Below are 12051 nucleotides of genomic sequence, written 5' to 3' on the forward strand. Positions count from 1 at the left end.
TCTTATTGCTTCGCTCTGGAACATTAATTCCAGGTTGAGAGTAGATATGCATGAAATTTTTCACATTGTGCATATGGACACGATTATGTGTATCAAGTTTTCAGCAATTCATGATTTGTAGCACTTGGATGTCTTATTGACAGTTTAAACAAATTATGAAAGATGTGATTTATTTATCTTGAAGCTGCAGATTTTTGCCGCATTGCTATCCTACACTGATGGTGTGTGCTGCTTGTGATAATTGGTTTGCTGGTGGGTTTGTCTCCATGGTAATTGCATTAAATCACAGTGGAACTTTAGGGAAATGTCTGTTTACATATTCATAGTCAATTTGAGGGTTTTAAAGACAATTTTTACACATATTAATCTGTGTCTAATAAAAACACTAATTTTTGAAAACTTTAACAGCTTTTACAACTCTTTAATATAATGTGGTTATTTTTTTAAATTTCTCCATATGGTCACAACTTTCTGCTGTTAGATAACTACAGCATTTTTTATTTTCGTCCAGTATTTGCCAAGTTTACAGATGGAAGAAGACATAAGCTCATTACAAATGAGAAGGAATGAGAAAAAAACACCTCTGATCAGAGCAGTGGATCATGCACTCCATCTGCTGGGTGAAGCATATCAGGGCAGCCTATATAGTCTTGCACTTGGTTAGGAAATAGTGTAATCTAACCAAAGGACACTTTGAACTAGAAATTACTTAATTTACAGCTTGGCTGGGCTGATGTCTTATGGATTCTTTAACTTTTTCAATGGAAAATCTGGATATACCAGGACATTTTTAACTTGTGACTTCCAGGCCTGACAATAAAATCTTTTGATAAAGAATATAATTTGTTCTTGTTATGCTCATCTCCAAAATGTGCAATTGCTATAAAGTTATTTTAAAACACCCTAAAGCAACCAACAATCATAAACAAATGGAAAAGTTATGGAAATTCATTGGTCAGAAGTTGTGAGAACCCTGACTTAGAAAGCATATTACTTTTTTATTGGTTGTTCTCGACAATCACAATTATCATAATAAACACAAAACACAAAGGCTGAAACAGATATAGAATTTATTTAACCATGAGTAGGAAAAAAATACATAGGTGTAAAGGAAACAAGCTGACCCTGTTATAAACACTTCACTACTCAGAGAACCAAGAGAACTGGAGAAACAGTGAAATCCAAAACGCCTTGTTTACCATTAGGCTTTTATCCCCAACATTTAATATTTAATTAAAAACAGCTGCCATTATTTGATTTTTGTAATATCTATATTCTTTTTTTCCCCATATACATGTATGCAACATTCTTTTTAAAACATTGTGCAAGTGTTATGCTGGTATTCCATAAATGGTAAACAAGAGTTGGTCCAGTGCATTATATAGTGACATTACCTAAATATTTATTGACTCTCAGCTGATTCAACAACAATCCTGACCACTGAACTACTACCCCTACTAACGGAGAGAAAAGTTGACAATGAAACAATAAAAGGAAATGAAAGATGACTTTCTATGGTAAAAGCCAGTAATATCTGCCCAGTCATTCTGAAAGGGGGAAATCAAGAGTTGTGAAAGTCATTATTGCCAAGTTGAGTACGTTGACATTACTAGCATTATGCTATTTTTGCTTGTTGTGCACAAGACACCACCTGAAAGCATTGTCTTTGACCCAAAGGAAATTAAAGGTTCCCTAAACACTATGGCAATGGCAACAATACCTAAACATGCACAATTAGAGGTGACTGGCTTTCAGAGAGCAATGATGCCGAGACAGAGGGAGCGCACAAACAAGAACACTAATATAAAATGTCTCTTCGTTCTGCCCTAAACCTTACTTTCTTCTGGAGACAGATAGCACAAAAACACCTAAGAAAGTAGGAAAAACAGGATAGAGAAAGTGCCCACTACGCATCCCACAACCCAAACACATTTGTAAGCAAATTACTGGCTCTCCAACCAGGTGAAATGCCACAAAGCTTAGGGTCAAAGTTGATTGTTTCGTGACAAAATGACAGCTCTTTATTTCTCTGTGACAATTTCATTGTAGTTTTTTCCTTAAAAGCATCTTGAAGTGAAGGTTAGCAACAATATAAATCTATAATTCAGTGTGTGCCAACATCTTTACAAAAAATTTGGTTTTAAGTATTACAAAAAATGAAAATGACAAAAACAATTAGATATCAATCATAATACACAACACAATTCATGTCAAAGGAAACGTGATACATTATTTATTCACACTTTACAAAAGTCTTTTTACTACAACACCAGCAATCCAATATAACCAGACAAGTTGCTTTCAATAAAAACAACCAGAAAACAAAACAAAAAATTCAGACTTAGATGTGAGGAATAAAAAGGGACACCAAAAGGGGAACTATAAGATGGTCCTCCCCAGTTCATCCATTTACTCTTGCTTGATAAAAGTCATTAAAATTTACCTCTGCCTCATGGCAAAAGTAGGTTCTCATTTTTTATTTTATTTTTTATTTATTTTTAAAAGCAATGAGTAGCTGCACCAGTGATCTACAATAAGTGCTTGTCAATCCATTCAATTTCTAAAACAAATTCAAGAGGGAGGGAAAAACAAACAATTTGCTTTGCGAGCACACATCAATAAATTAATGGTGTTCATAGCGGCTGCTGTTGAATCTGCAATTAAAAATTAGACCACGCTACAGAAACCGCACTCTGGCCTTGCGTTCACAAAGAACAAACTGACGAACTTACAACCATATTTGTTTTCATTAAGTTAGAACAGGTTTTACAGTAGTAAATCGAGCTTTACACTTGGCCTTATGGCAGAATGCAACGGATGGCACAACACAAGAGATAACCATACGTGAAATACAGAATGAGATCCAAACAAGTAGAGAAACAAGCAAAATATACGGTTAAAGTGAATTGCCTGAGTGAATTGAGTTGAAAGGGAGGAAGTGGCAGTAAAGAGAGAATTTAGATCATAAACGTGAGCAGGGATTGACCATTGCATGATTGGATTCCTCAAAATGAAAAAACAATCAGGTTCAAGAAACAAGAGCGGATCAGCAAAGCAATCTTTTGCTCATTTTTTTTTTAGAAACCCAAAGAGATCATGTTTGATAGCTAATATACAAAACTGACAAACGGAAAGGAGGATATTGGAGGTTGGTGAACATGTACAGAGAGATTGAGGCGTTTCAGGTGGTCACCGATAGCACTGGCAGTGCGCTCTGAAAAACGAATCAGTGAGGCACAATGTTGTGTTCTTGAATATCAAAGTGAGTAACAGGACCACATCACCAGTTATCGGCCTCGGTGGAACAATATCAGAAGAGGAAATAAACTGGTACACTAGGGAAAACCTTGACAAGTGCAATTTTACACAGCAGAAACCTAAAAAAAATAAAATAAAAAGCTTTTAAACACACTGGTCTTTTGAATGTTCATTAAGATGAACATCTAAAACGGATAGAAATTTAGCTTTCATTTACAAATACAATCATTTTCATCCAAATCTAATCTGTGTACTTAAAAAAAAAAAAAAAAAAAAAACATTTGCAGTAGATTTGTTGCTTCTATACAATCATGTAGAGAGAAAATAAACCAAAAACAAAATAATAAGTGGAGTCTTTGTTGGGCAAGGCATCTACCGGCCACATCGAAGGGTTAATTTATCCATCTATGAGTGGGATGTGCTTGTCTTTGAATGTGCAAGCATCTTCCACCCTTACTCCCCTGTCTTATTAACATGATCTCCTGGCAAATTCAACAGGTCTGAGACCAGCACTCCAGGTGCAAAGGCTACAGTCACTGCAATATAAAACACAGCTGCCTGTTCCAGATTATTTCCATTTACCGAAACCTTCTCGCTGCTGTACAAACCAGATCTGTGGGCACCTCAGCTCAATGAGGGCACTATGTATGGCACATGAAGCTTGACAACTTCACAAGTCGGCCATTTATTGGCTAATTGAAACGCTGCTTTCTTAAAAGCGTTAATAAAAAAAAATTTATAAAAAAAAAAAAAATATCGATTGCCCATAGTACGACTGGCATCCTATGGATAAATCCATTCGAGATGGACCTGGTCCAATGTGTGCTCAGCTAGAGTGCGAGGCAAACCGCCTGTAGAGAGACCACAGCACCACTGACTGCAAGTATTAGAGTTTGACCAGCTCTCTTTATACATTAAAAGCCCTTATAATAAGGGAGATTCACTATCTAACTTGAGCTGAGCTGGTGAAATACATTGTGTTTTTTTTTTTTGGTCAAATGCAGCTGCTCACTCTTAACTGGCCTCATAAATAGCATGATCCAAATGATTCATTTCATGATAACTTGCTTGATCTGGACTCCCTGATGTGTTTCAAAGATATTGCCATATAGTTATAAAAAAGCTTTGACTTTTTTCTCAACGTAGAAGTTACAGGATCACTCAGGGCCCTTGGGTGTTAACCAGTTGGAAAAATGAGCAATTTTAACTTTTGCCCAGAAACAGAAGGGGAAAACCAAGCAGAAAACAAAAGGAAATGAAAACAAAAGTTGAAAGGTGGTATAGATAAGACTGACATTAGCATCTGCTTCAGTTAAAATCCATGGGAATAAAAGTTTGCCATACCCCTTCTCCTCTTACTGGTTTCAGATTTATACACAACAGCCCCTGCCTCATTCTCTCTATCCACTGTGAGAGCAAAAAGCACCATGGGCTGGAGCTCCACCTGCTGGCTCGGAGAACTACCTGCGACCAGGCAGATGAATGCCATTGACAGCAGGCAGGTAGGGCAGGAGAAGCTCCATTTGTGCAAACAAGGAGAAGTGATCAGAGGGGATGTGGGGGTGGGGGCAGCCAGTGACATTGTTCTCGTGGAGCCAGTGGGGGTCCAAGGGACCCAATACGCCCAGCACGTTGAGCAAAGGTTGAGAGTAGAAGATGTAGTCAATGATGCCCTATAAAAGAAAAACAAGATTACAGTTGTGTCAACAATGGTTTGAGACTTCAAGATGGAGGTATTCTTATTAAGGCTGGGTGATATATGGAATATTTAGAACATATACATGGTGAATTTGATGGAGATAAAAAAATAAAATAAAAATATGCAACACCATGAGTATCAGAGTGAACATATTTACTTTTTCTCTGGCCAGTTGTAGAAACACATTGTCAATTTTAACACCGTCTCCGTTTCAAACCTCAACAGCAAAAATGGGGAAAATATTCAGTGTTCCCTCTCTTTATAAGGCACAGTTTTCCAGGACATTTCTAAGACATGCATACAATCACAGATAGCGCAACACTCACCCACGGCCACTTGTGCTGGCATGAAAATTGGAATTAGCGTTCATGAAAAATAAGACAGTACAGTTGTTGAACAGCGCTGCACCTAGTGCAGTCATAAAAATAGAGCCCTTTGTGTGCCCAACAGGTGTTATATTTAAGCAGATGTCATGATGTATATTGTGGTTATTGGATGGAGATTTTTTTTTATTCTGTATTCAACAGTTTAGTTAAATTGTATTATTAAAATGGTGTCTATTCATTCAAATGAATTCATTAAAACTTTAATCAAATAAAAATAGAATTACTTTAAATTTAACGTAATATTGCATTTTTTTTTTTTTTTTATCAATTAAAGTGCTTTTATACAAAATCCTCACAGCACAATCCAAAATACTTGAGATATGTCAAATGGCATACTGCACAACAGAACATCACAGATAGTTACATTATTATCATTCATTATTCCCATTACAGGTGTCTCTAAATCAAATGACAATATAAGCCCCTTTCACACAGATCCTGGGATGAATCCCGGAAAAGTCATCCCTGGATCTGTCCTGGGACTGCGAGATTTTGATCAATCACATTGCCCGAGCTTTCCCGGATCTGTGCTCGCATTCACACACATCCCGGAAAAATCCCAAGACAAAAGTGACATCATGATGTGACATCTAATGTACAGCATCTCAAGTTTACTGATAACCCGCAGTTGTTCATAGCTTACCACAAACAACTAACTGTTAATCTCATCGTCTGTGCTGATGGTCCCGGTCTGAGTTTTGCATGAGTCAATTTTATCGATTTTATATAAATCGCTATAAATAGCTAATAGATCATTTTATACTGTTCAAATGTAAATAGTTTTTGGCCAACAAAGGACAAAAAAAGATTGAAAGTGAAACGTGTCATTCATCTATATCTACACACACACACGCGTTAAATAAAATAAAAAACTGCAGTACAACATCAGTAACCTGATGAACCACTGTTATTAGTAGTGATATTTCTGCATTGCAAATAATTTTCTTGTAGATGTAGCAGTGCAATAGAAAAACAGACCCAACTGTCATGACATGCACGCTGCTAGTTCTGAGTAACTGACTCGTTCATTGAAAGTGGCATGTTCAAAATAATAGCAGTGTGGAGTTTAGAGAATTCATTCATTCTGTGAAAAAACAGGTGTCATTAATTGCCCTTTATTAAGGAAGCAAAATGTTTCAGACATTGTTATAAAATACATTTCCTTCTGAAATGTAAAATGGGCCATTCCAAACATTGTTCGGAGGAACAACGTAATTTGATTCAAAAGTTGATTGGAGAGGGGAAAATGTATAAAGTGCAGCAAATTATGATGCTCAGCTAAAATAATCTCAAATGCTTTACATTGGCCACAAAAACACGTGGAAGAAAACGAGCAACTACTGTTAAACTGGATCGAAAAACAGTCAGAATGGCAAAGATTCAGCCAATCACCACATCCGGAGAGATCAAAGATGATCTAAAATGAACTGCAAGTACTGTTACAGTCAGAAGATGTTTGATCAAAGCTATCAGCAAGAAGCCCCCGTAAAGCACCATTGTTGAAAAAACGGCATGTGCAGAATCGGTTACAATTTGCCAAGGAACACATCGATTGGCCCAAAGAGAAATGGCGTAACATTCTGTGGACTGATGAGAGCAAAATTGTTCTTTTCGGGTCTAGTGGTCATCGACAGTACGTCAGGCGACCCCCGAGTACTGAATTCAAGCCACAGTACACTGTGAAGACAGTGAAGTATGGTGGCGCAAAAATCATGATATTGGGATGTTTTTCATACTACGGTGTTGGGCCTATTTACCGTATACCAGGGATCATGGATCAGTTTGAATACATCAAAATACTTGGAGATTGTTGCCCTATGCCGAAGAGGAAATGTCCCTGAAATGGGTGTTTTAACAAGACAACGCCCCCAAACATACGAGTAACAAGCAACATCTTGGTTTAAGACTAAAAAGCAATGAGGTAATGAAGTGGCCAGTTCAAACCCCTGACCTCAACCCCATTGAAAACTTGGAGTGACATTAAAAATGCAGTTTCTGAAGCAAAACCCAAAAATTCACAGGAACTGTGGAATTTAGTTTGTTCATCCTGGGCTGAAATACCTGTTTCTAGGTGCCAGAAGTTGGTTGACTCAATGCAACGCAGATGCACAGCAGTTATCAAAAACAATGGTTATGCAACTAAATATTGAGTTTGAAGAGAAAAATGTCGACACTGCTATTTTTTTTGAACAGATTAATGTTCCTTTTCTTTGCTTCCTGTAAAAGAATAATGCAGACTTGATCAAATTTAATGCTTTGATTTGGAATTGAATGTGTAATGTTTCCACTACATTTGAAATATGGAAATAAAAGCTATTAAAAAATATTTGCACTTTATTCACTTTTATTAACGCACTGCTATTTATTTGAACAACTATATATATGGCGGCCATAAGTTTGCAAAAATGTACAGATTTTGCTGTTTCGGAAGGAAATTGGTACTTTAATTCACCAAAGTGGCATTCAACGGATCATAGTCAGGACATTACTGATGTAAAAAACAGCACCATCACTATTTGAAAAAATCATTTTTGATCAAATCTAGACAGGCCCCATTTCCAGCAACCATCACTCCAACACCTTATCCTTGAGTAATCATGCTAAATTGGTACTAGAATCATGCTAATTTGGTACTAGAAAATCACTTGCCATTATATCAAACACAGCTGAAAGCTATTTGGTTTGTTAAATAAAGATTAAGATTGTCTGTGTTTGAGTTGCCACAGTATGTAATAGACTGGCATGTCTTAAGGTCAATATTAGGTAAATAAATAAATAAATAATAATTAGCAAAAAAAGAAACAGCTTTCTCTAGAAACTCAGTCAATCATTGTTTTGAGGAATGAATGCTATACAATGTTTGAAATTGCCAAAAAAAAAAACCGAAGATTTCATACAAAGGTGTACACTACAGTCTTCAAAGGACAACTGGCTCGAACAAGGACAGAAAGAGACATGGAGGGCCCAGATGTACAACTAAACAAGAGGATAAGTACATCAGAGTCTCTAGTTGAGAAAAAGACACCTCACATGTCCTCAGCTGACAGCTTCATTGAATTCTACCCACTCCACACCAGTTTCATGTACAACAGTAAAGAGAAGACTCAAAAGTACAGGACTTATGGGAAGAATTGCAAAGAAAAAGCCACTTTTGAAACACAAAAACAAAAAGGAGAAGGTTAGAGTGGGCAAAGAAACAGACATTGGACAACAGATAATTGGAAAAGTGTTGATCTTAACCCTATTGAGCTTTTGTGGGATCAGCTAGACTGTAAGGTGTGTGAAGTGCCTGACAAGACGAAGCATGGGGTGAAATGTCACCTGAGTATCTGGACAAACTGACAGCTAGAATGCCAAGGATCTGCAAAGCTGTCATTGCTGCATGTGGAGGATTTTTTTGATGAGAACTCTTTGAAGTTTGAGTAGTTCTGACATTTTTTTTCAAATTGTAACAGTAATTTTTCACGTTATTAATGTCCTGACTATACATTGTGATCAGTTGAATGCCACTTCAGTGGATAAAAGTACTAATTTCTTTCCACAAGAGCAAAATCTGTACATTATTCCAAACTTCTGGCCGCCTGTGTGTGTAATTCAAATTCTGGTAAAATGCACCTCCGGCGTCTTCAAGTGGCTTTGAATAAAATGCATGAGTCATATGAACTATCACAGTGTATATTTACTGCAATTTACTGTAGTAAACATTTAATAGTAAATTATAGAAAATATTTTACATTTTCATACTGCGCTGCAAAATAGTATTAAGATGGTATTGGATTCAGTAATTGCTTTTGTAATTTAGTTTAAATATTTAACCGTCCAACCTTCCTAAATATAAACTACACAGACAAGGTACACCAAGTCTTTCTCTCAGACATTTCTTTAAATTATTCTTCAATTGGCATTTCTTTGTTGGTGCTTTTTTATTTTGCACTAACAAAAAATTACATTAAAAACATTTAGGCTTAGTCTAAATCAGGGGTCGGCAACCTATGGCACGCGTGCCAGCATTGGCATCCAGAGGGGTAATCACTGGCACGCCAGCAACGGCGAGAGAGCTAGACTATTTTATTGATATAAATTCCGCATCTGCATTCCAACCTACATTTTGACGTAATCCTTCTCATGATCATGCAGTGTGTTTTCATAAGCTGAATGAGAGGCTGAACAAAACGGTGCAAGCCATTTCACTTTCGGTTTATCACGCGAGTAAACATGCCTGCTTTGCTTCGGTCAGGCTGCGTGGATGACATCCTACATTCAATGTTTCATTTGTTTAGTTTTGCTTTCAGAACACCACGTTATGTAATAAGGAAAACACCACTATTAATCCTTGAGATTTCTAACACAGCAGACAGGTACACCCTCATTAAACCAGTCACACTCAAAATTACATGAAATTATTAAGAGAGAAAAACCCCCATCGTGGGGTTCAAAAATCTGAGTCTATTCAAAATATAAATTAAACCTGGAAATAAAGTTTTAGGATGTTGCAGGTGCAATTCACTGAAAAGGGCTAAATAGTTGATCTTGTGTGTGAATGGCTTACACACGCAGCGCAAGTCTCGTCACACTTTTATTGCGTTTAGTCTCCCATTCAGCTAATGAAAACACGCTGCGTGATCATGAGGATTACACCAAGAAAAACGTAATATAAATAAAACAGCTGCTACTCTCTCGCTGTTGCTTGCGTGCTAGCGATTACCCCTCTGTGTGATTTTGAAAGATTTATGACAGAAATATTTAAGATTCCACACAATTTCGTGATCAGTAATCAAACAAGCAAATTTGTGACATTAACATTTTAACTCATTTTGTACAAAAGGACAGCAGGGTTTTTCCTGCATAGAGAATTATGAGGTGGGCGCCTCCATCAAATTTCGTGCCGCCTCCGACGAAACTCAGGCAGGCAGTCACGTGCGCAGATAGACCCCAAGTGGTGCTCAAGCACTTGCCCTCTTTCACTAGATAAGTGCCCTTTTTGCAAGAAATTTCTTTAATTTATATTTTAGTTTTTATTTAAATTTGGCCCTTGGCATCAATACTCAACTAAATGTGTGCCAGACATCTGCATTTAAGTTGTAATTCTGCGAGACCACACGAGCCCCTGACCCTCCCCCTCTTTGACATTGTCACAGCCTCCACACAACATCGAAGTCTACCTGACCAGCCTTCATTTGTGACAGCCAGGTAAGGATAATGTTTGCCCTAAACTTCGACAATGTTTGCCACTGCTGTAAAATCGTCGTGCAGGGTCAGAAATGCCCCCAAAATTCAATATTTGAATTGCTCCTGTTTGAGTTGTTTTTATATATTGATAACATAACAGTCAATCCTCTGTGGTCACCGGAGGTGCCGGCACGATCACCTGACTTTTTTCCCCTGATAACAGCAGAAAGAAATATTCCGTCATTTTTGGTCATACAGATAAGAGTAAGACATCATTCGAAACTATAAAGGGTTTACTTTTATTTGTGTACACTCACAATAACAACAAAACTTTGTGGTTTTGTAAAATAAAAGAAATCATACAGGATGCGCTTTCTGCAGTCTCTGTCTCTGTGAACTTCTGTCTGGAGCGTGTCACGAAAATGAACTGAAACTCAGCATTTACTTGTCTTGCAGACATGAGAAACATGTCTATAGAAAGCTTGAATTGTCTACTTTTAAATAGGGCTGCCCCCGACCAAAGATTTTCCTAGTCGACTAGTAGGAGTTCATTTAAGCCATTAGTCGACTAGTCGCACATTTATATTAATTACTTGAATATATTTTTTTGGGGGGGGCAACAGCAAATGGTTTGAGTTCCAGGGCTGAGAAAGAATAAGTAAAATTGCTAACACTGTTCTACATTAGAGAAATACTAAACCATAATAATGAGCCTTTAAAATATACATTTTATAAGCACACGCACGAAGCGAGCCGCAGTGACACTGGAAAATGTGTCGGAAAAACCAGCAAGGAGACTGTCTGAACATTGTTAAATTATAGAGAGAATTGCACATTAGGGTTGTGCCAACAGACGATGATCTCAACGGTCAGAGTGATCACCAACAGCTGATGCCACTGACGATGTCAAGACGATATTTGGCTCGTTTTCCCATGTATTAAATTATTATTATTATTAGGCTATTATCAAATTAATATTACAAATAATTTGCCTGTAGAGACGCGCTTGAAGAAACACTATTATATTTTTAAGAACAGATGACAGAAAAGATGTCTATGCGCATGTATGACGCGCTGATACGGAGGCGTGCAGTCTTGTGGAACACGCGCATCTAAGAAGTTCTCACTCTTTGTTTTTGTCTTCCGATTTTTGTTGTTGCAAGAACAGTATCGTCTGTGAGTGCTGCAAATGACCTCAGACATCTCAGCTCAGGAGGTGCTTTGAGTTTAGTTCACTTTATTTCCACAGAGCAGTTCATTGTGACCAACTCTGCAGCCTATACATCTGTGATTAAATCATAATACAAAAACACGTTCACCTCGAACCATGATTTATATTTCAGTGATTATCATCACTATAATTTTTTTTTACATTTATAATTGTTTTTATAATTTATAATTTTCCGCCATGATGTTAAGACGGATTCTAGCCTGACAGTAAATGGAAAGGTGTATGTATGTATATTATATACACACACACACACACACACACAATTCTTTTATCACTTCATTATTTTAATTGCTGTTTTGTTTGGAGTG

At 37.1% G+C, this 12051-nt stretch overlaps 1 protein-coding gene across 1 annotated transcript in view; it reads right to left on the bottom strand.

Annotated features, from left to right (window-relative positions):
- Positions 1-1053: 1053 nt before the first annotated feature.
- The window catches only part of LOC127431110 (CCR4-NOT transcription complex subunit 6), a 32843-nt gene continuing 21845 nt past the window's right edge, over positions 1054-12051 (bottom strand). The window contains exon 12 of the mRNA XM_051681373.1: positions 1054-4931. Coding sequence (XP_051537333.1) covers positions 4719-4931 — 213 coding nt within the window. The 3' untranslated portion in view covers positions 1054-4718. The remainder of the gene's footprint in view (positions 4932-12051) is intronic.

Source organism: Myxocyprinus asiaticus, chromosome 40, assembly GCF_019703515.2.
Source record: "Myxocyprinus asiaticus isolate MX2 ecotype Aquarium Trade chromosome 40, UBuf_Myxa_2, whole genome shotgun sequence".
Taxonomy (NCBI): domain Eukaryota; kingdom Metazoa; phylum Chordata; class Actinopteri; order Cypriniformes; family Catostomidae; genus Myxocyprinus; species Myxocyprinus asiaticus.